Source organism: Anolis carolinensis, chromosome 6, assembly GCF_035594765.1.
Source record: "Anolis carolinensis isolate JA03-04 chromosome 6, rAnoCar3.1.pri, whole genome shotgun sequence".
Lineage (NCBI taxonomy): Eukaryota > Metazoa > Chordata > Lepidosauria > Squamata > Dactyloidae > Anolis > Anolis carolinensis.
The window spans coordinates 39,527,924-39,555,009 of NC_085846.1; the positions used below are offsets into that span (position 1 = coordinate 39,527,924).

Here is a 27,086-nt window from a genome sequence, read left to right on the forward strand (position 1 = left end):
TTTTGTTCCATAGTGTTATAGATTCTTGTGAGATTTTCTCACAAAAAGTCATAACTACCTCATTGCACAAAGAATGTTAAATGCTCAGTTTGTTTCCCAAGTAATCAGTTTTGTTACTTGGTTTATCTGAGAGATGAGATACCTGCTTTCACTATTATGCAAAAGGATCTTGCAGCACTTTTGAGTTTAGCTAAAAGAGTGGTTCCCAACCTTTGGACCTCCAGGTGTTTTGGACTTCAACTCCCAGAAATCCCAGCCATCTTTGTTGCTGTTAGGAATTGTGGGAGCTGATGTCCAAAAAACCTGGAGGCCCAAAGGTTGGGAACCAGTGAGCTAAAAGAAAGAAGTGGATAGCATAAGCTTTCATAGGCTTAAGTCCTACTTCATTGCTTGCATTTGGTAGAGTTAGTCTACGAAAATCCAAACTATCAACATCTTTATCTCCATCTCAAAGGAGATTCCTTTACATACTAATCAAGACTAGCATGGCTCTGTTTTTTAATTCTGACCTTACCATTCTACTACTAAATGTTTGAGGAAGGAGGCAGTGAGCTTTCATCAGGAAATGAGCATAGGAGTTAGGGAGGCTGTATGACAAGAGCATCTCGATCTTGGTGGCATGGCTTCCACCTTTTTGAACATTTGCTAATACTGTATATTTGCAGATTTAACAGCAGATAGATCTGTTTATTGCTTGGCCCACTGACGATATCAACAATAAAAGACAAAAACAAAAACAGAGTCATCACTATCCTAAAGCTCCTGTAATAGATAACTAAAATAATTTAAAACACAATATTTAATCAAGTTTTATTGTGTTTTAATTTATTTTAGTTATCTATTGCAGGAGCTTTAGGATAGTGATGAGTGTCTATTTGCGTATTTTTGTTTTTTGTCTTTTATTAAATAAGTTTGGTAAAATGGGATTACATTACAAGATGAAAGCAGGGGGAGTAGAGTGACGATGTAAAATAATCAGTCGGAGAATTTAGATAAGTGCATTACCATGACAAGGGACTCCATTTTGTGAGATAAAGTGATCTCTCAGGTGGGCAGCTTTTGTAACAAATTTGACTTGTTACAAGTGTAGATTCTCCCCAGAAAGAAAATAAGACAGTTTTGCAAATAGATCCCAGTTCGGTGTTCTAACCAAAAGTGGTTGTAAATATTGGGATTGCACCTTGGCATATAGACAAACAAAATATGCACAATGTCATCTGTGGCTGGCGAGGAAACTTGAATCTGAATCTGAGTGGAGCTATATATCCTTCTAACAGCAGATGGGCAGTTGAGAGTGACTCATTCTGGCTCTTGAGGGCATTCATTCAGGCTTGGTTTGAGATTTGCTGTTTTCTCCTCTACTCTTGTTTTGTCTTTGTTTTGTAATATGTGAATTTTCTTACAGTGATCTAAATGCAGTTGTTAGACCCAAGCAGAATAACTCAATTGAATCATAAAAATTTTGTAAACCAACATAAGTTTCATTGATTCAGCTCATCAACTCTGATTGGGACTACAAATTGTGTTTGGTCATTGTCTTCCTCATTACTTCTTTGGATTGTCAGGTCTACAATATTTATTTATTTATTTATTTATTACATCATTTCTACCCCGCCCTTTTCACCCATCAGGGGACTCAGGGCGGCTTACAATATACATCGGAAACACAGTTAAAAATCATCCAAGATTAAAAATTACAATAAAAATTAAAATTTAAATTAAAAACCAGCATAATTATACATCTAAATATACATTTCAGGCGCATTTTTCATGTCCAGGTGGGGGTCTGTCAATGAGTCATATATTCATATTGCAATTCTGCTGTTACTCATGCTCAAATGCCTGCTCCCATAACCACGTTTTTGTTCTTTTTCGGAAGGACAGGAGGGAGGGAGGGAGCTTCCCTAATTTCGTTTGGGAGGGTGTTCCATAGGCGGGGGGCCACCACTGAAAAGGCCCTGTCCCTCGTCCCCGCCAGCCGCACCTGTGAGGCTGGCGGGACCGAGAGCAGGGCCTCCCCCGAGGATCTCAAATTCCGTGATGGGACATAGCGGGAGACACGTTCGGACAGGTAAGCTGGGCCGGAACCGTTTAGCGCTTTATAAGCTAAAGCCAGTACTTTGAATTGTGCTCAGTAGCAAATCGGCAGCCAGTGGAGCTGACGTAACAGAGGAGTAGTACGCTCCCTGTACGTTGCTCCAGTTAACAGCCTGGCAGCCTCCCGTTGGACTAGTTGAAGCTTCCGAACAGTCTTCAAAGGCAGCCCCACGTAGAGTGCGTTGCAGTAATCTAGTCGGGATGTAACAAGAGCGTGGACCACCGTGGCCAAGTCCAGCTTCCCAAGGTACGGTCGCAGCTGGCGCACAAGTTTTAATTGTGCAAAGGCTCCCCTAGCCACCGCCGAGACCTGGGGCTCCAGGCTCAACGATGAGTCGATCACCCCCAGACTGCGCACCTGCGCCTTCAGGGGGAGTGTAACCCCATCCAGCACAGGTTGTAACCCTATACCCTGTTCGGCCTTCCGACTGACCAGGAGGACCTCTGTCTTGTCTGGATTCAATTTCAATTTGTTGGCCCTCATCCAGTCCGACACAGCGGCCTGAACAGCCTCCTTAGTGACAGGTGGGAAGGAGTGACAGAGTTGGACATCATCTGCATAGAGATGACACCGCACCCCGAAACTCCTGATGATCTCTCCCAGCGGCTTCATGTATATGTTGAACAACATGGGGGACAATACAGACCCCTGCGGGACCCCACAAAACAAAGGTTGTGGGGCCGAGCAGGTGTCCCCCAGTGACACCATCTGGGACCGACCCTCCAGGAATGAGTGGAGCCACTGCAGAACAGTACCTCCAAGTCCCATTCCCGCGAGGCGTCCCAGAAGGATACCGTGATCGACGGTATCGAAGGCCGCTGTGAGGTCCAGCAGAACCAGCAGGGACACACTCCCCCTGTCCAGTTCCCGGCGTAGATCATCCACTAAGGCGACCAAGGCTGTCTTGGTACCATGCCCCGGCCTAAAACCAGACTGTGCCGGATCTAGAAAATCAGTGTCAACCAAGAATCCCTGGAGTTGCGAGGCAACCACACGTTCCATAACTTTGCCCAATTAGGGAAGATTGGAGATAGGCCGAAAGTTTCCGAATTGAGTGGGGTCCAGTGATGGCTTTTTCAACAGCGGTTTGATCACAGCCGTCTTTAGGCTCGCTGGAAATATGCCTTCCCGAAGGGAGGCATTCACCATCACCTTCACCCACTCGGCCAAACCCCCTCTGGCTTCTCTCACCAGCCAGGATGGGCAGGGGTCTAGAATGCATGTGGTTGGTCTCGCTTCTCCAAGGATCTTGTCCACATCCTCGAGCTCAACCAATTGAAATGAATCCATCAAAACAGGACAAGCAGGTGTTCTTGCTACATCCTCAGAGACTGCCGTTAATATGGCGTCAAAGTCAGAACGGATCAAAGTGACTTTGTCCGCAAAGAACCGAGCAAATGCTTCACAGCGGGCTGCCGAATTGTCAGGGATCCCGTCTTGAGGGACGGGATATAACAACCCTCTGACAACTCGGAACAGCTCCGCCGGACGGTTCTTTGCAGACGCAATATTAGCTGCAAGGAAAACGTTCTTTGCAGCATCTATTGCCGCGGCATATGTCCTAAGATAGGAACATAGCCGTGTTCGGTTTGGCTCGCTCGGCTCCGAATGCCACACACACTCTAGTCCCCTCTTCTTTCGCTTCATCGCTGCCAGCTCCTCAGTGAACCAAAGAGATGGTTTAGCTCGGGTACTTGAGAGGGGACGCTCCGGAGCGATCATGTCTAGTGCCCTAGTCATCTCTCCATTCCAGAGAGAGACCAGAGCATCAACAGGATCACCTGCCGAGGAGGCGGGAAATTCCCCAAGAGCCATCAGGAATCCATCTGGATCCATAAGCCTCCTGGGGCGGACCATTTTAGGTCCACCACCCCTGCAGAGGTTAGGGGGCGCAGTAAGTCTAAACCTGATCAGGTGATGGTCGGTCCATGGCAAAGGAGCGATGGTGAGCTCCTCCACACCGCCACCTTCCTCCCATCCCTGACAGAAGACCAGGTCTAGTGTTTGCCCCGCACTGTGGGTGGGACCAGATACCAGTTGGGACAGCCCCATGGTTGCCATGGCGGCCATGAAGTCCTGAGCCGCACCTGAGAGGTTGGTCTCGGCATGGACATTGAAGTCCCCCAGCACTATGAGCCGCCGGGACTCCAACGCCAGGCCCGAGACCACCTCAGCTAGCTCAGGCAGGGAGACTGTAGTGCAGCGGGGTGGTCGGTACACTAGCAGAATCCCTAATCTGTCCCGGTCTCCCACCCTCAGGTGGACACATTCAAACATGGTCGACTGTGGGACGGGGCACCTGATCAGGGGGATAGAATCCTTATAGACCACCGCGACCCCACCTCCCCTCCCTCCAGATCTTGGCTGGTGCTGTACAGAGTATCCTGGCGGGCAGAGCTGGGTGAGGTTGACCCCTCCCAACTCGTCCAGCCAGGTCTCCGTAATACATGCCAGGTCTGCATGTTCCTCCAGGATTAAATCCTGGATGAATGATGTTTTCCCGTTTACAGACCTGGCATTAAACAGCACCACTTTTAATCTGGAGGGACCGCCATCCTGGTTACCCAGATTAGCTATGTCAGGAGACCGTTTTAAAGCTACTAATGTTCTTCCACAAACCCTAGGCCGAATTAAATTAGGTCTCCCTTTCCCGTATCTCCCCCTCCCTGACACCACCTCTATAGGGGCCCCCCACCCACCCAAGCACCTCCCTCCCCTCTCATACTGTCCTCTCCCCCCCTCTTCCCGTGGTCTAAGCGCTGTTCCTTGATGTATTACTTTCCCATTGGCACTTAGTATCCTTTCCCATCCATTCCCACTCCCCACCCTATGATCCTCGTAGTCCTCCAGCCTCGCCCACCCCCCACCGCTAATACAAAGTGCAAATGCAATTGTAAAGTGCAGAGAGTGCGGGGGCAACATGGATGAGAGGATTTGATATAACTAAGGTGCAGATAGGCTATAGTTGTTATATTTGATGGGTGGGTTGATTCAAGTATAATTCATAAAGTGCCAGAGTGCCAACTAAGAGACAAGGTTTTAGCAGCATGTAGCAGTTCATTGAGGTAGTAATAGTAACGTTGTTAATCAATCATCAATGAGGTAGACTCACAGATTCAATATGAACTTAAAATTGTTACTATGGTTTTTAGTTAAAAACACACAAAGCGGGGGTCAGAGGTAAGGCTTTCACAGTCTCTGTAGTTGAAATTCGTGGCCAGATAGAGATTGTTACCTCCGCATCTTCTGAGGCCTCTGTTCTCCTTTGGCCTCCGCGTGGTAACCCGGTTCTACAGCCACCTCCCGGTCTGGCGAGGGGCCTAATACAGTTCAAGTGGGTCTGGTGCTGACTCAGCGTAATTTAGCAGGGGCCAGGCAGGTCCCAGCAGGCCCCAACAGGCCCAGTGCGGTCCCAACAGGCCCCAACAGGCCTAGTGCACTCTGCGGAGGCCAGGCAGGGCCAGCAGCCGCCTACAATATGTTCTGAAACTCAGTAAATGCATGCTCTTCCCACAAGAAGAAGTGAGATTTGCAGGATTTGTGGCAAGTAGAAAGTGATCCATTCTAGGTATCCTCCATCAGCTGATGAAAGGGAAGGTTTCCAACTAAATCTGATATTCCAGTCCTCTTTCTGGTTTCTTTTCTTTCTTTCTTTTTTTAATCTCCACCATTTCATTCTAAAAAAAACATTTCTTCTATGGATTCAAATATCATGCTGAAGACTGTCTCTGGTGAGTTACTGAGTTAATTTTGCCTTGTTACAGTATAGTTTATGCATATTTAGCTTGAGCTCTGTTGCCATGGCAGTCGTTTTAAAATGCATTTCCATTTCACATTGTGACAGTGTATTGGGTCAGCTTGTTTTCTTTCACTAAACAGAGTTAAGAAGCCGTGCTGTGTTTGCAGGAGATACTCTTCTTTGGGTATTGGAACTTTTGTGTGTGTGTGCCTTTAAGTCACCTGTCAGCTTATAGTGACCAGATTTGCTTATAAATGCCACCCAAAGAAGTGGAAACTCATCTAAAACTGCTTCTTTCTGAGATTGTGCCTCTGGGTGGGCAAGATCAACTGATTTTCCACATAAACAATAAAACCAAACCTAGTTACAGGAACAACATCACAAAACTTGGCTGTAGCAGGCTCCCAGGTGCTTATATTCTTTGACATCTCATCAATGTACACAGGGCTATGACTAGTAGGCATCATTAAGAGTCTTTTGCAGAAGGCTGGGCAACTGGAACAGAGCAATGTTAATTTCCACCAGGTTTCAGGTTAAAGGTTCTCCCGAGATGGCTGCAGGGGAGACAGTTGTAAAACAGCAGCGGAAGAGAGCTATAGAGCTGCCGGAAGGGATGGGACAGTGGGGTAGACCAAATGTTCAAGATGATACAGCATTTTCAGGCTGCCAACCCTGTATTTCCAGTCCTTGCCAAGCAGCAAAACAAGGTTTGTTGAACCTGGAGGGGCTGTTCAGCTTGTTGAGTCAAAGTTGTGCAGGTCTGTCTTCGTATATTTTTATATAAAGAATTTATCACTTTTCAGCCCACCAGGGCCCACAGGCAATGTGTAATGGATAAGCACTTCATTTAAAGCATTAACTATAAGCAGAGAGAACAGATAAAGTATTATTTTAAAACCAAACTAATACAATTGTTTTAAAAATAGTTTGAAAACCACATGCAGTTGAAACAACAGGAGCAATGATTGATTTTCAGTACCAACAGCTTTATGAATGAATAGTCCTAACTGCCTACCAGAATCTCAGGAAGAATGGAGTCAACCTGGCTTCACTTGGGAGTTAATTCCACAGTCAATATGATACTATAAAGAAAGCTGAGGCACATGTCCTCACGAACTTAGCCTCCTTTCATTGGGGACCTCAAATTTAGGACAGATTCATGTGGGAGGTGATAGTCTTTTAGATACTCTGGCCGCAAATGGCTTACAGCTAATGAGCCAAAACTTCAATTTGAGCTTTGAAGCAAATTGACACATGACCTGTATGGTCTGTAAAGACACACCTGGCTGCTACATTTCCATTGGCTACCGTTTCTGAACACTTTTCAAAGACTACCCTTCATAAAGGTGATTGCGGTGTTCTAATGGAGAGGTAATGAAAATGAGGCCAAGAAAGGGTGTAGTTGGTTCATCAACCAAAGCTGGCTGAAACTGATCTTCCAAGGAACTGGGTCCAAGAGCTTCCCCAAGCTAAAGATCTGATCTTTTAGAAGGAGTGTAGGCACATCCCGACAAGGTTGTGAGTCCAATTTCAAATGCTGCTTCCATCTTGTTTGAATTCTATATCCACCCATATCCAGTTCTTTGCTGCCTATAGACAAAGCTAAGAGGGAGCTAAATAATAGATATCTTCATACTTCTTTCATCTGATCTCAAAATTCCAGATTACATTCCTCAATGGCTTCATGCAGATTTAAATAAGCTATAGGGTACAGTATTGAACTTTGTGAAATCCAATAGTTTTTCAGAAGGCTGAAGAACCATTTTCTAGCATCACCACTTGGGAACATTTAGCCAAAAGACCAGAAAACATTGCAAAACAGTATCCCCACCTCGGCCAAATGGCCCAGGAAAGTACCAGGAGTAATGATTTCAAATACTGCCAGGAGATCTAACAGGACCAATATGGGTCATCCACCAAGGCTGTTTCTGTCTCGCAACTGGTCTGAACTAGTTATCCAGATGATCAGTTTCACCCAGGCAGTGGGTTCATCGAATATCATTTGCCACATATTCCTTTTCTTCCAAAGACCATTTGTATTTTGCATAAATATCTGCTTCTAGGAAATGTAATACAGCTGATTTAATACATATGGTACATATTTAAATACAGTCTCACCCAATCCATTTTCAGAGCTACTGATGTTCAAAGCAGTCAGTATACAGCAGTTAGTTTGCTATATTTTGTGCTGCAGTTAATTCATTGCCAGCTGCATACATTCATTTGCAATAAATAAAATCCATACTTCAAGAGGAAATACATATTCATTTTAGTTTGCACTTACCCCCTCTGAACAAAATTTGCTAAGAAAACCCTCGGATAAAGTCACGTCATGGAGTACAACTTGGAGAAGCGCAACAACAAATGGAAGGAAGGAGACATTTTGGTTTGGAACAATAAACAGTTAATTTGCTACTGGCTTCATTCTGCCAGATGGTACATTATGAAGTTTTTAAAAACCCTGTCCTCCCTGCATTATGTTAAGGATGTTTCAGTATAATATTTTTTGCCCTTTTGAACTCTAAGATGTGTTCCCCAGTTGTGAAATGCTGAAGATTGAATTTGTTAGCTGGACCTAACCCTACAATTTGGAGAACTATAAAAGCAGAGCCAGTGATGTAAGGTTTGACTCCCCTTTCCCCATTCTCTCCAACACAAAACTCCAAGGGACCTGAATAATATTGTAAGACTTTTATTCCAAACAAAGTTGTGTTCTAGACTAGAACAGCCCCATTTCTTTGTGGGGGTGAAGTTATAGTGGAACATTTAATCCTGAGCAGACTCTGTGGTTTGGAGTTCTGGACTGCAACTATGGCCAGGCATAACCGAGCCGCAATAGTCCATACATTGGGATCTTTCTGATTAGACTACTGTAATGCATTCTATGTGGGTCTGCCCTAGAAAATAACATGTAAGCTATAGCTAGTGTAAAGTGCAGTGGCAAAATTGCTAACTGTGATACTGTACAGCCAACATGTAACACCAGTTTTCAAAGAATTACACTGTCTGTTAGTGACATTTCAAAGCCCCAAGTGGTTTGGAACTTTGATATTTGAAGGTGGACGTCTCTAGATGGACATTTCGTGCCCATGAATGCGGAAGGAGACTAAAGGCAACTTAATTAAAAAGGCCCTTGTTGAGGGTTTCAGGCCAGGATAAAGTATTTGGGGTCTTCTTATGAAAGCTTCAACCTGATTGTGTTTATTGATAGCTTAATTACAAATGTTAGCTCTTCTTTTGACTACTTTGAAAAGCCTCTTGCCTCGCTGTAATCACTTTCTGGGGAGAAGTATTCAGATGTATTCATGTCATAATGAGGCATCATAAATAACAAGCCCTTAAAAGTAGCAGAGAGAAAGAAGCCTCAGGCCTGTTCTGCTCTTTCCATGTTCCTTCTGCTGTTTTGTCATTAGTTCCACCAAACGCATCACTTGACACCTTGTGTTTCTTAAAATGTGATTGAATATTCAAAATGTAATTTGAGTGCCGAGTGGGTTGTATATTATATATACTGCTGCAGGTCTGTGGGCGTTTTATAGACCATTAAGGTTAAAACTGCTCTCTAGAGTCAAGAGTTAATGTGGTCCTACTTTCCATCATTCATATTTTGTAATAAATCAACAGAATACTAAACCTTTTCTTAAGACTAGTATCATTTCATGATTATTAGCTATGCATTATATCACTGCTCTTTCATGGAAGACATATTTTATAACAGACTTTCAGAGTATCCTGCAGGATTCAGAGTAAATGAGATTATCTTGGGCCCCTTCTACACTGCCATATAATCCATATTATCAAACCAGATAATCAATATGATCTGCTTTGAACTGGATTATATGAGTCTAACTGCCCTATAATCCAGTTCAGTGCAGATAATCTGGATTGTATATGGCAGTGCAGAAGGTATTAGTTGACCAACCTTCCCTAAAATCTTACCCTCTTGGTGTGTTGGAGTACTATAATCCCTGATATTTTGACACTGCTGGCTGATGTTGATGGGAACTTCAGTTCACTACATCTAGACTCCATCAAGTCAAGAAGTTAAGTATTGATTTATTTATTTACCGTATTTATATCCCACCCTTCTCACCCCGAAGGACTCAGGGCGGATCACAACGTATATATACATGGCAAACATTCAATGCCATACGACATAGAGACAGAGATGAAGACACAGAGGCAATTTAACATTTTCCAGCTTCCAGACTTCATGAGAATATGCTCGATTCCGGCCACAGGGAGAGCTGCTGCTTCATCATCCACTGTGACACTGAATCCTTGATGGATTACTTCCTCATTCCTTTCTGCTGAACGATTTTATGGTGTTGTAAATTAGTTAAATTAGCCTCCCTGCATAAGCGGTATCTAAATTCCCTATTTGATAGATACTACTATCTTTTGGGTTGCTTAGGTCAACAATGAGGTGGGCTATTTTTTTAGTGGTTGGGCGCTCAATCCGATGTGGGCTGGCTCGAACTCATGACCTCTTAGTAGTGATTTATTACAGCTGGCTACTAACCAGCTGTGCCACAGCCCAGCCCTTTAGTATTTCAAATAGTATCTGATTCTATGAATATACTAGTTTTAGAAAATGAAAGACATCCAGTCATGCATGACATTTGCAAATCCCACTCCAGCCATTCAAATTTCTCTTGTGAATATTGAAAGACATTCCAAGTATTATTTGGCAAGTCTGGCAGCAGTAGAATACTAAAGCATGACTTTTTCCACTCACAACCCCTTCCCGTTCAAGAAATGTTTGTGTGACCTCATGTGTATAGATATATAAAATAGGTATAAAAACCAAACATTTCTGATAATAAATCAGCATTTGCAAGGCTTGCTACATAGGCTCGTTTTCCTTTTGGTGGAGTACATCTGAAGCATTTTCTGCAGAGTCCACTGCTACTGCTCATTGTTGCTAACATTTGTGTAAATGAATGGCATTCAGAAATCTTTTACTCTTGCAAATTTTGGTGACCCCAACATTGAGCTCAGGGGACCCTATTTAGATCAGTATCCACATTTGAAGAAGCAGTGTACTAAAGCATAGTTGTTTTTTGTGCAACTATAAATGAAAATTCAGTTTGGGCAAAACTCTGGTGGGATGGCATTTTATTTAGGCTATTTATTTATTAACCAGCCTTCATCAAAATATATCAGATGGGCGAGTAACAAATGTAACCACAAAATGGTAATGCACCCACAAAATGTAATAAACAACACAGTAGAAAGGAAAACATCAATAAAAGACAATCAAAGCCAGAAAACAATCTGTTTATCTTGAAATGCTTGAGCAAGGAGAAAAAATGTGATCACCTTTGGGACGGAGAGCATTCCAAATGCCTTTTGCGTTTTTTTATCCTACAACGAGCCAGAAAAAGAAACCTTTAAAAACCCCTGGTTATTAGTCACAGCCAATAAACCACTGTCCTTGTGGATCCCTAGCTTATTTGGTTTCCAAACAAGCCCAGTGCCTGAAGACTTGAGATTTTGACAAAAAATGTGGCAAAGCTATTCCTCCATTTCCAAATCATGGCAGGTCTGTAGATGCATATACCTAATAGCACACAATTTGGCAACCAGTTTCGCCAGTTCTTGGATAGGGAGAGGGCAATAATGCTAGAAGAGGACTCAAGCAACTTAAACAGCCCAAGGGTCCTGTGACACCGTGAAGCAGTGGTTTTTGACCTTCCTAATGGTGTGACCCCTTAATACAGTTCCCCATGTTGTGGTGATCACCAACCATGAAATTATTTTCATTGCTACTTCACAACTGTAATTTTGCTACTGTCATGAATTGTAATGTTAATATCTGATATGCAGGATGTATTTTTATTCACTGGGCCAAATTCACCGCAATTACCCAATAAATGCAAATTTGAATACTAGTGGGGTTGGAGGGTGATTGATTTTGTTATTTGGGAGTTGTAGTTGCTGTGATTTATAGTTAACCTACAATCAAAGAGCATTCTGAACTCCACAATGATGAGATTGAACCTATCTTGGCACACAAAACTCCCATGACCAGCAGAAAATACTGGAAGGGTTTGGTGGGTATTGACCTTGAGTTTGGGAGTTGTAGTTCACCTACATCCAGAGAGCACTGTGGACTCAAAACAATGATGTATCTGGACCAAACTTGGCATAAATAATATGCCCAAATGTGAACACTAGTGGAGTTTGGGGAAAACAGACCTTAACATTTGGGAGTTGTGGTTTCTGGGATTTATAGTTCACCAACAATCAAAGGGCATTCTGAACCCCACCAATGATATAATGGGGCCAAACTTCCCACACAGAACCCCCATGACCAACATACTGGGAGATCTGGGAAGAATTAACAGTAATTTAGGCAAGATGTAGTTCACCTACATCTGGAGAGTACTGTGAACCCAAAAAATGATGTTCTGGACCAAATTTGTCAAAATTTGGGAGGATTAGCTGTCTGTTTCCAAAAAGAAAGAGAAGGACAGATGGAGAGATCTTAGGCTTCTCTGCCAAAGGGAGTCCTAAAACCATTAGAAATATGTGTTTTCTGATGGTCTTTGGCGAGCCCTCTGACACCTCCTCGCAACCCCCCCCCCCCCCAGGGTTCCCGACCCCCAGGTTGAGAAAACTGCCTTAAAGGATAGCAGGTTTATAGCTGCATAATCTTTTTGTAAGAAAGGTCTTGCTCCATTATGTTCTTAGGCTCCATAAACTTCAGGCCAGAGCCAATAAATCCAACATTATTTAAATCCAAATGCTCTTCTTTTTCAGCATATCTCGCTGCCTTGTCTTTCCTGCTTTAACAATTTGCACAAGACTGTTAAAGCCAAGTCTTGTCATCACTACTCTGACATTTTGGTTGCTGTCAGAGGACATTGTCCAAGATCTGACAGTTCCCAAAATGGATAGTTTTTTGAGAAGCACCTACAACTCTTATCATGAAGACACTGCTCCTTTGGGATGCCAATGACATTCTGAAAGACCAACATGCCTCAGCTATAGGTTTAAAACAATCACCCATGGCCTTTATGCTTGCTGAAGCTCTCTCTATATGTGTCGACAACAGTGTGCACAAATTAGTCTATATAGAAAGTTGTCCATAAGAAACGTCTCCTTGGACCTTATACAGCCTCATTGGGCTCTATACAGCTAATACCCAGAACTGCAGACTTCTTTGTGGGATCAGAAATAATGTTTGGATTATACAGTTGGGAAGTGAATGCTAGATTCAAGTAAAATTTAGCTAATATTCCATTTTAAGATTGTAGATTGTTCAGAGACACTCCACTTCCCAGGTTCCTTGCTCTGATGCATGTTTCCTCAAAGGTCATACCGAGTGCAGTATCTCTCTTATGTAAATGTAAATAGAACTACAGCCTTGCTATACATGGTAATGATGCAATTATATGAACATTTTTGCCACTCCTTAATTACATTATAAGAATTTAATTTTCCCCTGGTTTCTGCATAATAATGCTGATCTCTTCATTCTGTTTTGAATGCCAGAGAATAGAACTCCGTTTACTACAAATTATCTTTGTTTTTTCCATTTCAATTTTAGTTGTATTGCTGTTCCTGTTTTCCCATTTGGCAAAAACTACATTACTGGGGCATCTTAAGAAGCAGTATCTTGCAGCTTTGTCTGCTTGTAGTTTATTGTTTCAATAAAACATAGGCACTTATACTTTAAAATTTCATAAATGCTCAAACAGTATAAATTGTCAGCTGGTTGAGTATTGTATACTTTGTATTAATGTGGTACTGTATGTTCATGCTGAAAAAGAGAGTATAAGCTGCTAATCTTGGTTTTTATAGATTGGGGTACTATCATCACACTTGATCTTTGTGCTGTTTTGTTTTTTTCAACTGTGGTTGATTTGATCTTTGAATTGCTCGGATGATCTTGTTTATGCTTTTCCTTGTTTCCTGTTCATCCCAAAATCAATAAAAACTAATTAGAAAGAAATGAGACAAAATGTTTTCAGGACCTGACAGCAGCCCTTGAAATTAAGTTTGCTGATAGTTCCAGCCAGTGATGGTTCTCTTATCTGTTTTAGAAATAAATGGTCTCATGAAATACATTGGTGATGGAGATTTTTTTTCCCTTCACTTCTAGGAAGCACAATGAAGTTGACTTCTGGAATCAAACAGAGCTTCCTAGGTGATTCTTTCTCGCCTGTCAAAAGCACACACGGGACTCTAGGTAGTCATTACATCCCTTCCTCAAATCCTGAAGAGCTATTTTCCTGTGACGTGACCACCAAGACAAATAGGTCTCCCGCTACCAAACCAGGCACATTCAGAAGACCACTTACGCCAAGGCACGAAGCACAAAGAAGTCCAACAATAGCTCGCTATTGTTCCAAAACAAAGAACCCACTCCTGAACAGTAAGAAGAATATGTCTCTGGTGGCATCAGGTCTGAACCAAGGCGAGTTGGTAAGTATTCTCTGCTCTGCTTCTGGCCCTTTTTACAGCTTACAGTAAGTGGCAAATGTAGGTAATAGAGCAAGGGTCAGAACATGCAATTCAAATCAAATCCTCTTTGTTGCCATATAAGCTGCTGCTTGAAATCATGGCACATAATAATTTAACTTTGGGTTTGTGATCTGGGAGAAAATGAGCTAGAGAATGTATGCCCAGTTTTCAGAAGCATCACTGAGAAAGCACGTTTCCTGCTTGGGGTGAGTGGAGAGGTTTCCATCCTAAGAATTAGATGTCATCGTATATCTGTTCTGGCTCTTTCTCTTTAATGAATTTTCAACAGGAAGTGACAAAAATCAGAAGTGGCAGGAAAACACAGAATGTTTGTGAGTGAAGTAGAAATATATCTGAACCCCCTGAAAAATTTAGTGAGTGGGACAGACCAATGGTTTGATAGAAATCTTGTTGAAGACTGCTCCAATTCTTAGGCCATCCTAGTTTTTTCACAAGAGCTGAAAAAATACTTGAAACATGTAGGTGCCAGAATTAAAATTTTATGAACCATCTTTGTTATGGTGTAAAGGATGATTGAAATGTGTAGAAATTTATTTATCATGTCAGAAGCAAATTGAGGATACAGTTATAATGTATTTAAAAACACAAAGTTAAAAACTTGTCATTATACTAGTTTTCCTTTGACCAGAAGCTGGCCACTTGGAGTGCCTCTGGTGTCACTGTGAGAAGGTCCTCCATTGTGGCTGTGTCAGGGCTCAGGTTGCATTGTAGTAAGTGGTCTCTGGTTTACTCTTCTCCACACTCACATGTCGTGGAATCCACTTTGTAGCCCCATTTCCTAAGATTGGCTCTGCATCTCGTGGTGCCAGAGCTCAGTGTGTTCAGCGCCTTCCAAGTCGCCCAGTCTTTTGTGTATCCAGGGGGGAGTTTCTCATCTGGTACCAGCTATGGATTGAGGTTCCGGGTTTTAGCCTGGCACTTTTGGACTCTCGCTTGCTGAGGTGTTCCTGCGAGTATTTCTGTGGATCTTAGGAAGCTGTTTCTTGATTTAAGATGTTGGCATGCTGGCTGGGTCGGAGATATCAATTCCTTGGTCCTTTCATTACAGGCTGCTACTTCCTGACAAATGTTAGGTGGTTCAATACCAGCTAAACAGTATAATTTCTCCAGCGATGTAGAAGTCAATATCATACTTCTGTGGTTTAGGGTTTTTTTATACTACATGTCTTCAATTGTAAGGTACCATCGATGGTAAGATGCACCCTAATTTCAGTATCACCATCACCAACAAAAATACTTGTTACAGCTGTGATTCTGAGATACACTCCATTTTTAGAGAAGTTTATATAGGAAAACAAGTGCATCCTAGAATTGAAGAGAGACAGTCATATGTGTTTTGAGAGACTTAATGAAGTGTTGTGTCTGGTGGTCAGCATTGGAGTGCTACCTGTGCTGGGACAACAGAAAGATCACAAAGCAGTGAACAGTTTTCTGAAGTTCACCCAATCATATTCTTCATCTGAAAAATAAATAACTAACAGTAAAATGAGTATGAGTGGAAGAAAGGAATGTTTGTTGGCATGACGTCCCTTGTTTATCTGAAAGTCTCTGAAAGTCTTGTATATGTTTTATTGTGTATGTTTTATAGTGTGGCTTAGAACTTTATAGATCTTAACAACTTTTGGTGGGAATCATACTTCTATTAAGTCTCCATGTCCTAGTGTACTTCCCATATTCTCCCAGTTTTATTATATCCATCACTGCAGCAGCATTACATGGATCTTGCTCAAGTTCTATCTAGAGCTGTGAGAGGCAAATTTCTTATTTTCTTTTAGCATTTATGAAGACTCCTTCTGTGGATTTAATTCTTGTTCTTTGTGGAGTGCTTTTGAACTTCAACTGCATTTGCTTAATAGTACATTTGCTGAGGAAGTGTGCTAACACTCCTTAGTGTAGAAAGAGTAAGGCTAGGTGAGCAGAAAGTCCACAAGGCCACACAGTTAAATTTACATGAGCCCCAAGATGAAGCCAGCCTGTGAAGCACTGACTGCTCTGGCATATTTGGGAATTGTCTTTGAAAGTTAATACGAGACTGAATGCTTGGGTACATTGAGGAAGAAACACTTCCAACATTTTGCCAATGAGCATGAAACATAACAACTGTTAAATCATTTGTTGGTGCCTCACACTGGAGACATGTTGGATGAGAAACAGAAGGCATTAGGAAAGCTCAATGTTTGTTAGAGGCTCTGATCATTATAAGACTTACATCTGAAGTCAGCTTATCTTTTGTGTCTAGCGGAGGTGAGAAGATAACACAAGGCTTGTAGAAGTGTGGTTGGTGATAAAAATGCGAGATTGTAATTACATTATGTAACACGATTTGTGTTCCTGGGCTATAAATGTCATTTCCTAATTGGTTCTGTCAAGCATATGGAAAAGGTTTATTACACTGCAAAAACTTTGTTTTTGTGGTACCTCCTGCAGCACATTTTGCTATAGTTTTGTAATGAATATCTCAGAAAGTCTCAACGAATTCAACATAGTTTGTGGCAGCCACAAAAACGAAGTTTCCGGAGTATAACAACTGCTTTCAAAGTACAGCAGAATTAAACAGGAAATAACACTTTCAAACAAGGAACAAAAAATGTTTGAAATTTTGTTACATAATGTTATAAGAGGTGGGAAAGGGGTTTGTATTGTTTACTCTGCCTTTCAAATGATCTCTCAGTCTAGGTTCCCAATAGCTGTAGTGACTGTCCCCTAGTTATGAAGATTCTGTTGCCAAACATCAGGCTGATAAATGTAAAAATACTAGGATTTAACTCTGGGTGACATATTTATTTGGCATGCAACAAGTGATCTTTTTCTAATTAGTATATAGAGTAGATTTCTCCCACTTTTGTTCACCAGGTATAGCAGTCTGTCGGATCTGTGGGATAGAAGGCAAATTCTTTATTACTTGTCCCATTCAGGAGTTGTCTGGTAGAAGCATATGCCCAGAATATAATTATTATTCTGGCCATTCCTCTTCCTATTGCCTTATGGGAAGCCTGAACTTATGCCTAAAGCAATGGTGTTCGGGAGCTTCAACTTTCACATAGAAACCTCAATTGAAGGAGATGCTGAAGACTTGGCGGTCTTCACATCAAACATATTCAGTTTGTGTTATTCAGTTTGGAGGATGTGTTGGATCAGTGGTTGTGCTTTGGAAATCAAGCCACATTACAATCAAAGTAGGTTTAATCTTCCTGAAATGCCACTATGATAATGTGGTCGATATTAAGTTGTCTTCAAAGGATCAAGAAATGCCAGCTTGGAATTTCAGTCAATTCAGAATGCAGTGATAAGGCTGGGGTTTGTATCCAGTTATAGATGGGATGTGTGTGTGTCTCCTTAGCGAAATGATTTAACTAGCTGTTGTACAGTTTCAAGGCACATACAATATATGGGTTAATCTTTCTGTAGTATGGAGAACATCCTCCTCTTGCATCAGCCTGTTCATTATTTCATACTTCATGGACACTCTATTGACAGAAATGAACTGTATTTGGCGGGACATTGAAAACAGTTTGCTTGTGGTCATGTGGAGGCTCTGGTAGGCCTTCCTCACCTCCCTGGGCTTCTATCATCATCTAAAAACCTTTTTGTGTGACAGATAATTAGCCTGTCAAACTGTTAGCTTCTTAATTTTTCATGCCTTGTTATTCTTAGAGACTTTATCTGCACTCTTGTCTATTGAATGAATTTTGAATGACTGCTTTTTTGTAGATAACCATGTGAATGTTGTTAACCATTTTAGGCATTTTAATGGAAAACCAGGATGTACACAAAGTCCCCTTTCAAAAATGCCAACAGTGCTTAACAAGCTGAATTATTTCTAATTGACTGTTTACTTTGCTTCTAGCGATTAGTACAGCAGTTTGTCAGGAAAACCAAGAGCAGTTGGTCAAATAAAATGACTGAAGAAACAACCCATGTAATAATGAAAACCGGTGAGTTGGGAGCATAGGAAAAACTTTCTATCTACATTGCCTTAGTGAGTCTTGGATGGGTGAGTCTTGTGGTACTCTTGGGATTCATGTTAATGATTGGTGAATAACACCTCTTCTTCTGGTTACATTCATAGAATTAGGTGAATAGCTATTAGCCATAAAGATCACCAGAGACTCCATGTTGAGAGTTGTTGAAATGCTGGGAACTTTCTTTGCCATAAAGTTCAGAGTATCACCACAAAGAACTAGGAAATAAAGATTTCTTCTCTGCCCTTCAAAAAGCTCATTTCACCTTGAAAGTGTGTGTGTGTGTGTGTGTGTGTGTGTGTGTGTGTGTGTGTGTGTGTGTGTGTGTGGAGAATGCTTTTAATGTGTAACAATAAAAAAAAATGTGTGCCAGAAGATACAATTTGTGAATTGTCCTGACAGTTATCTGGCAGATCCTCCTAAATATTTTATCTATCAGAACCCATGGCTGGAATCCAAATAACTTGTGCATCTAATTCTGTGTATCTAGAGGGTTTGTTTAATCTTTTACATTTTCCTCTTTTGCAAACTTCTAGATAATTTTCAAAATTGGCTGAGGATTGGAGCCCTTCAGTAGGATTCAGACAGTTTTTGTTGATGATGCTGTGTTACTTTTAGGGCTGGCATCAAGCACTAAATGATTTCTTCTTCTTTGTCTTCAGATGAGGATCGGGTCTGTGAACGAACCCTGAAGTACTTTTTAGGTATAGCTGCACAAAAATGGGTGGTGAGCTACCAATGTAAGTGTGAAATTTCTTTGCCTGTGACCTCTCTTTCTTTTCATGCTGTGAAAGCGTTAATAATATTTTTATCTATTTCATATATATTTACTGTAGATATTATACAAATATATACTAATATATATCCTGCCTTTCTCCCTCAAGCCAGCTAAGAACAACTGAAGACAGAATATATTGTCCAGTACTTCAGATAGTCGCAGCTAGTAGCTTTCATGTCATTTCGCCAGTAAACCTACCCTGGGTTTTCACCCAGATTTTCCAAAAACATGTCTCAGGTGCTGAACCGGTTCAGGGCGGATAGGGTTTAGCAACTTGAGTTCCAACTTCAAAGTTCAGATTAAAACCTGAAACAGAAATACTGATATGGAAGCCAGTAGTTGCCATTGGCTTAAAACACCATAGGAAGACATTAGCAGCTAAAAGTACACAATTCCATAGTCCAGGGACTGTCAACTACCAGACTTAAAAGCTTGCCTGAATAAATTAATCCCCAGCACATTATAACAAATGTACACAGCATGAGTCGAACACATCTCTTGGGGCACATAGTTTCTCAGCATATGCCATTGAAAAGTTAAGTCTGCTATAGGATTTTGTTGGACTTGCTGTTACAGAGGGGAGGGCCAAAGGAAACAGGATTCTGGGGAGTATAAATCAGCTCTACTCCTACCCTTTTAAAAAAATATAAAATGGCAATGGAAATGCCAGAGTAGATTGTAGGAACAGCATGGGGTAATCCTTTCCAGTTCACAGATACTGTTTTCTCATTTAAATAAGTGATGTCCTGAGTATAATCTTCATCTTAGGGGTGAGATACCCAAGTGCCATACTGTTGCATTGTTTCTCTCAAGGTAAAACAGAAGCTTGGGTGAGGCTGTTTAGATCAAGAAGACTGAGCTGCAGTCCTTGATTTGGATTTTAATGCATTACTTCTTTTTAAAAGGATGAGTTTTAAAATCTCTGTAAGATAGCCTCAGTTGTTTCCGTTATTAAAGTCTTGATATTGTTAAAGAAAACATCTGTATCTCTAAGGAGTCAGGTGAGGAGGTGAACATTCTTCCATCGGCACAGTCATACTGCCGCTAAGCAGTATTATTTTAATATAAGCTTGTTCATTTACACTACAGTGATGCAAATTCCTTTCCTATCTTAAGGCAGGGACTAGAAATCACATTGCATGTGATAAAAAGGGCTGGTGGTTGCTTTAATAATAATAACTCATCCCTGTTTGTTCTGTCCTAGGGATTGAACAATCACTCCAAGCAGAAAGATTACTTAATGAGGTATGGCTGTATTTTGTTGTTGTTATTATCGTTATTTTTTATTTGTTGGCAGAGCTGTTTGCAGAGCTCATTATTTACTGTTTATTTAAATGCTGTGAATACATGAATGAGAATTGAGCAGCCTTGGGGAGGGGGTAGAGAGGATATTATTGGCTCCCCCTTTTTTAATGAGAAAAGGGGCTGCTAACATTGGAATAAAAAGTCAATTTCCAAAGCAGGGATCCTCAAACTTTTTAAACAGAACGCCGGTTGCGGTTTCTTAGAGTGTTGATGGGCCATACTATAGTTTGAAAAAAAAAAAAAGCCAAAGTCCTATGCACACTGCACATATTTTTATAGTGCAAAAAACATAAAAAATACAATATTTAAAATGAAAACAATTTTAACCAACATAAACATATATTTCAAGGGGAAGTGGAAGTGTAAACTTGCTTTTGACTGATCAGATAGTCAAGTTAATTCAGATTGTTGTTGTGTGCGCTCAAGTTTTTTTAGACTTAGGGCGACCCTAAGTCTAAAGTTTAGGACAAGAGCTGGGTAAATGACAGGAGCACGGGCTCTTAGTTTAGGGACTCCTGCTTCAACGTTTAGTTGGATAGGGAAAGACTTTTTTCCTTTACTCCCCCAACTCTGTAGCTGCCTGGGTATTTTTTTTCTTATGGCATACTAAAACTACAGTTTGGAAACATTTCATTTTTATACTTCAGCTCCCAGAATCCCCCAGCCATCATAACCACTAGTTTTGTTGCTTTAATTGTATTATTTTTAATTGTCACATGTGGAAAGCTGAAATAGTTGTTAAGGATGGGAGCTATGTAGATGATGTCCTTTCTGGGATTTTCAGCTCCTCCATTAATTTCTCCTGAATATTTCAAGATGTAATTTTTTTAGATCTCTTGAAATTCTACTTCCTAGTAGTGCTATCAGTTATAGAGTCTGTGAATTCTTGTGCAGTCTTGTTGCAGGAGTATATAGAGTTCAATTACCTGCGGCGTGTAATATTCCTCTATTGGCAGGACATAAAAAGGAGATGTCTATCATGCCTGCTCCCCTTCCCTTTGTATCTGGCAACTGAACCAACTGTGGATGCCTTTACCAGGCTACCTCACTCTCTTGGCATTGCCAAGCACAGTTTCTATGTAGGTAGGTTGGCTGAGGTAGGCTTTTCCAAGAGCCGACTTTACAAGAGAGTGCTGAGTGTTGCTGGAGCCTCTTCTGTCAAGTGAAGGTCTGGAGAAAAGGGGGGAAAGTTTATGTGTGGTTACTGCTTGTCTACTATATAGCTATTGTGGTCCAATCTCTCTTCAGCAGGAGAATCTGAAATGAGATATAGACATTAGCCAAAGGAAATGGATTCAGGCGTTTTGTGTATCACCTCTTGGTTACCAAGTCTCCATGTCATAAACAAAAAGCAATCTGCTTTTGCTTGTATGTACCATTTTACTGTACTGTTTGCTAAACTGCTGTTTTATCCCTGAAGCTTCATCAGTAGTATAAATACTAAGGAGAGATTTCTTGGTTAAGTAATAGCTATTTTCTCATTAAATGTAATTAAGCAAGTTTTTCCTTTATTTATAAAAAAAGGTTTCTTGACATTAACTATGAAACGAGGGGCTGTTGTGTATACAACTTTACCTTCTTCGTCCCTCAGTTTGACTGAAACCACTTTCTCACTGCCATATAACCCAGATTATCAAAGCAGATAATCCACATTTTCTGCTTTGAACTGGATTGTATGAGTCTACACTGCCATATAATCCAGTTCAAAGCAGATAATCTGGATTTTATATGGCAGTGTAGAAGGGGTCTGAGAGGGTTTCAGCTTCTGAAGTGCAAACATTTCTTTCCTGCTTCAGTAACATAGAGCTAACCCAAAGAAAGCTTCACTGCATCTCTGTTGTCTTTCAGGAGGACTTCGAAGTAAGAGGAGATGTAATCAATGGTAGAAATCACCAAGGACCCAAAAGATCAAGGGAATCTCCTCCTGGAAAAGTATGGATGCTTTAACCATTTAATCCAGTTGTTGCTGGATTGATCTATCTGTCCATTCCATAATAGTCCCATTGTTGTTGTCTTGCCATTTTATACCGCACTTTATTGTCCAACTGTGAAATTTCCTTTTCCCATTTCGTATCACTCTGCATTTCGCCTGGGATCTACGAATTAGTCTCCTGTTTTTAACACTGTATCCTGCTTGTTGATTTTAATGATTGTTTTTATTGATGTTGATGTTTTTTACTGGGATAATTGTTTTATTGCTTTGTTACTGTTTTGTTTGTTTTATCGGGCCTAGCCCCATGTAAGCCGCCCCGAGTCCCTTCGGGGAGATGGGGCGGGGTATAAAAATAAAGTTATTATTATTATTTTCACTGCAAGGGATGTTAAAATGGGGGGGGGGATATGCACAACTTCCGTTCATACTTTGTCCTAGAATACATCCATCCCAGGATCATACAAGATGGTAATTCTCTGTTTATAGAAACTCTCAGAGGAGAGAATCCTAAGATGGCTTCATTGAATCTGATTATGTTAATGGTAGATAATAGGTAGAAAATATATGTCTGAGCATATAATGTGTGGTTCGCACTCTTCTGAGTGTGCATCTATGTATGCATTTATTTATCTAGCTTTTCTCTCAGGAGTAACTTATATGATGACATCTACAGTAGAGTCTCACTTATCCAAGCCTCGCTTATCCAAGCCTCTGGATTATCCAAGCCATTTTTGTAGTCAATGTTTTCAATATATCGTGATATTTTGGTGCTAAATTCGTAAATACAGTAAATACAACATAACATTACTGCGTATTGAACTACTTTTTCAGGTGCTCTATTTATAAAATCATAACCTAATTTGATGTTTAATAGGCTTTTCCTTAATCCCTCCTTATTATCCAAGATATTCGCTTATCCAAGCTTCTGCCGGCCCGTTTAGCTTGGATAAGTGAGACTCTACTGTATTTGTGCTAGTCTTCCTGATCCTCTGTACAGTTATCTCCATCTTCACTGGAGTTCAGGGTATAGTACCCCCATGGAAAACATGCAAATAAAAATACTATATTTTAATTTTCCAGTAGAATTTTTCTGGAGGACCAGTAAATGCCCAGAGAAGTGTTTTCTCAGGGCCCTCCAATGCGACTCTATAGTGAACCTGCGTTGGAGAACCTAGAGAGAACATATTAATTAAATCCACAAAAGTGTAACCCACCAATGTGGAGAGCCAACTGTATAAACTGAAATGTTCTAATTCTTGTCATTGAAATTGGGTTGCTAAGAGAGCGAGTAAATGTTGATTCTTTTTATTTTTGAAAGACTTTAATGTTCTGAGTACTAGGAATGTTTCACTATTAATATACACAAGGAAAGATGCTGGCAATATAATAAAATGTCATGTTGCCCTGTTGTAGAGAGAAAATAACAGCTAGTTCCTCAAAGAGGAAGGTGGGCTCAGAATTAGGAATGAATAAAAAGTGCAAAAAGTGCTCAAGATGCTACTCTGTTGATACCAGATTTATCTGTTATGTACCTATACCCTTCAGTCTGAAGAGGCAAGGCTCTGCATTATTAACTTGTTTACTCTACAACAGTGACATGAAGAGGAGATACTGGTTGGAGGTGGGAATTGAGAGACTTGCGGTGTATTTTTAAAAGGTCCTTTCTCCTCTTCTCCATTTCAGTAGCCTTTTTTCCCATGAATAAGTGCCACACTAACATCCTCATGTTAGGATGAGGGTCTGTTGACAAGCAAGCAAGAGAACTCTGACAAGTGATTTGATCCCAGGCTTGAAGTTAAATAAACATTAGTTATTTCCATCTCCTTCCAGTACTTAGCCTTGTTTTGTTTGTACCAGTGAAAATAATGCTTCTCTGGATGCCTGAAGTAGAAATCTACAAATAACCTCATGGAAGTAGATTGAGTCAGAATTGCCAATTTTTTCCCATTTCCTACACTGACCCCTTCCCTCTCCCAACCAATTTTAATTGCATGGAAGGGAAAAGCTTATAGACTATTGTATCCAGCATCCTTTTGGATTGATATCTTGTTTCTTCTTTGATTCTTACAGTGGGTGTGATTGTATTGAACAATGCAATCTGATCTCTATCCTATAGCATACATTCCTGTCTCTAAGCCCAATGTGAGGTTTTTTTCCGCTGCCTTGTCCATCTTCTTGGATTCTTTATTCCAAATTCCCCCCTCTGTATCTATAGATTTACTCCATTTCCTAACTGCCATGCTACATCAGGGGCTATTTTCTCTCCAGTCTCTTTCAGTCAACCACATGAGCTTTTCAAACCATAAATCTGAATCGTCACTAAAGTCCATTAAACTTTCAGTGCCTGCCTATGGGTAAGTGCTGTGGTTCAGTCGGAAGTACATAGATTGCAAGCAGAAGGTCTCAAGTTCAACCCTCACACTTCCAGATAGAGCTAGAAAAAATCCTGAAAAATTAAGACCTAGTTCCCTTCCGCACAGCTGAATAAATCCCACATTATCTGCTTTGAACTGGAACATATGGCACTGGACTCAGATAACCCAGTTCAAAGCAGATATTGTGGGGTTTTCTGCCTTGATATTCTGGGTTATATGGCTGTATAGAAGGGCCCCCATTAAACAATCAGTGTCAAGAATATTGAGTTACATGGATTAAGCTAATTTATATAAAGACAAAGGAAGTAACAGGGTCAAGCAAATAAACTGTGGAGACTTAGAGACAATAGGATCAAAATGAAGAAATATTATAGTGACGTTTCTTTCCAGGCACAGGAATCGCCCTGAAGATAAGGTGGAGTGTGCAGAAAACAGGGCAGAGTGATTTGAAGTAGGTTACGTTGTACAAAATAGGGAGAATATATAAAGATATGCAAAAAGGGAGCAGAGATTCTTATTAAAGAAGTAGAAGCGAAGTTGAGGTACAAGTAACAGGAAGCCATTGCCTAATCAGCTGCTCAATATACATTTCACTTTTGCCTGCTAAATATGTTTCCATTTAACCTGCTTAAATCCAATTAGCTTCTGGATAGTTTATTTCATGCCTGTACTAGTTCCATAGCTTGTGTTTCAAGGAGTTCAGTTATGCAGCTGGAGTAACGCTCTTCTTTTCCTTTCCAGCTTTTCCAAGGTTTGGAAATATGCTGCTATGGGCCATTCACAGACATGCTGCCAGGTAAGCAGATTGAAATGGCTGGCATGAGTTGAGAGGATTAGGTGAATTTCAGGGAGTACCTTTCTTCATTCAAAGATACGGTATCGTGTGAACAGCAAAACTATCATCTTTGTTATGGTTCAGTCATCAAAAATTTGGTGCTATATGATCACAATCTGAAATGATTTGATCAGTGATATATATATATATCTGGACAGTGATGGGAGTAATCCTCTTTTGATATTCTGCCACAACCCAAAAAATTCTAGGAATTGTAGGAGTGAATGTGCATTTGTCTGCTTATTTTTCCATTCATATATGTTCCTTCTTATTACTTTAAGGCAGTGGGTGTTGCACCCCAGTCAGAATTCACTTTGCCCTCAACACCAACCAGGAAATCAAAAGTAGTAATAAAACAGTTTATTGATAAAATCACATATAAAAAGGAAAAATCATATTGGAAATAGGAAAGGCAAAATCCAAGAGGTTATGTGGAAAAATAGTCAATAATAATAAGCCAAACCAAACTGACAGTAGGAAATAACACTCCAAAGGTAATAATTCAAACAGTTCAAAGCTGTTCCATAAAACAAGATACAGAAATAACAGAATCAAAACATGGGCATAAATCCAGAGAAACAAGTATCAAAACATGAATCCAGAAGCCAGACTATAAAAACGTTTTATACTAGGCATCCAAACTCCCAAGATCTTAGACTAAGACATGAACTAGAAGCAAGGCTCGAGGTTCTCACTGTTATGTGATGTTGCCTGATCTGAATTCCCAAAGAGACACTTCTCTGGTTTAAGGGCCACAAAACATGAAGTCATTTCTGTGACCTTGACTTCCTTGCATGTGAGACTTCACGCTCTTTTTGACTTTCTCAGTTTGCTTCATTCCTCCCTAAGATGAAGCCTGTACTCTCAGGTGAGCTTTCTTGCCCATTTGTTTCTTTATCTGGGATTGCTATGCTACTAGCAGGTGAAAGGTCTCCACCAGGCAATGCATCTCCCTGTCTGTTGGACTCTGAAGCAGTTTCACTTTCACGCCTATTTTCACAGACAGAATCTTGCTCTAAAATCTCATTTCCCTCATTGAAAAAACCATCCACCACTCTCCCAGACTCTTAAATACCAATCCCTTCATCTTCTTCTAGCTGAACCATAACAGTGGGAGTCAGAATCTCTTTCCCTGAATTCTTGGAATTACTTAGAATCATTGAATCCTAGAGTTGAAAGAGACCACAAGAGCATCTAACTCAACCCCCTGCCATACAGGAAAACACAATGAAAGCACTCCCAACAGATGGCTATTCAGCCTTTGCTTTAAAACCTCCAGAGAAGGAGATTTCACCACTCTCTGAGGCCACATATTCCATTGCCAAACAGCTCTTACCATCAAGAAGTTCTTCCTAATGTTTAGAAGGAATCTCCCCCCCCCCCCTTACAATTTGAATCCATGCTTAGCTTCCTCTGTCTTTTGAGCAGTCACTGTCGACACTTTCCTAAGTTTTCGTAACAATATGAATTAGGAATATGTATTACCACAGAACCAAGTTCTGTGCTTGCAAGAGGGAGGCAAAATGGTTATCTCCAGGAGTTTAAGATTATAACTCTCATGATCCCTC

General features: G+C 40.8%; 1 protein-coding gene across 2 annotated transcripts in view; it reads left to right on the forward strand.

Moving 5' to 3' along the window:
• The window catches only part of brca1 (BRCA1 DNA repair associated), an 84,962-nt gene that overhangs the window by 54,639 nt on the left and 3,237 nt on the right, over positions 1–27,086 (forward strand). For both annotated transcript variants that reach the window (XM_008113176.3, XM_008113175.3), the window contains exons 13-18: positions 13,948–14,270; positions 18,178–18,265; positions 18,955–19,032; positions 20,275–20,315; positions 22,224–22,307; positions 25,425–25,479. In XM_008113176.3, the coding sequence (XP_008111383.1) occupies positions 13,948–14,270; positions 18,178–18,265; positions 18,955–19,032; positions 20,275–20,315; positions 22,224–22,307; positions 25,425–25,479 (669 nt within the window). The remainder of the gene's footprint in view (positions 1–13,947; positions 14,271–18,177; positions 18,266–18,954; positions 19,033–20,274; positions 20,316–22,223; positions 22,308–25,424; positions 25,480–27,086) is intronic.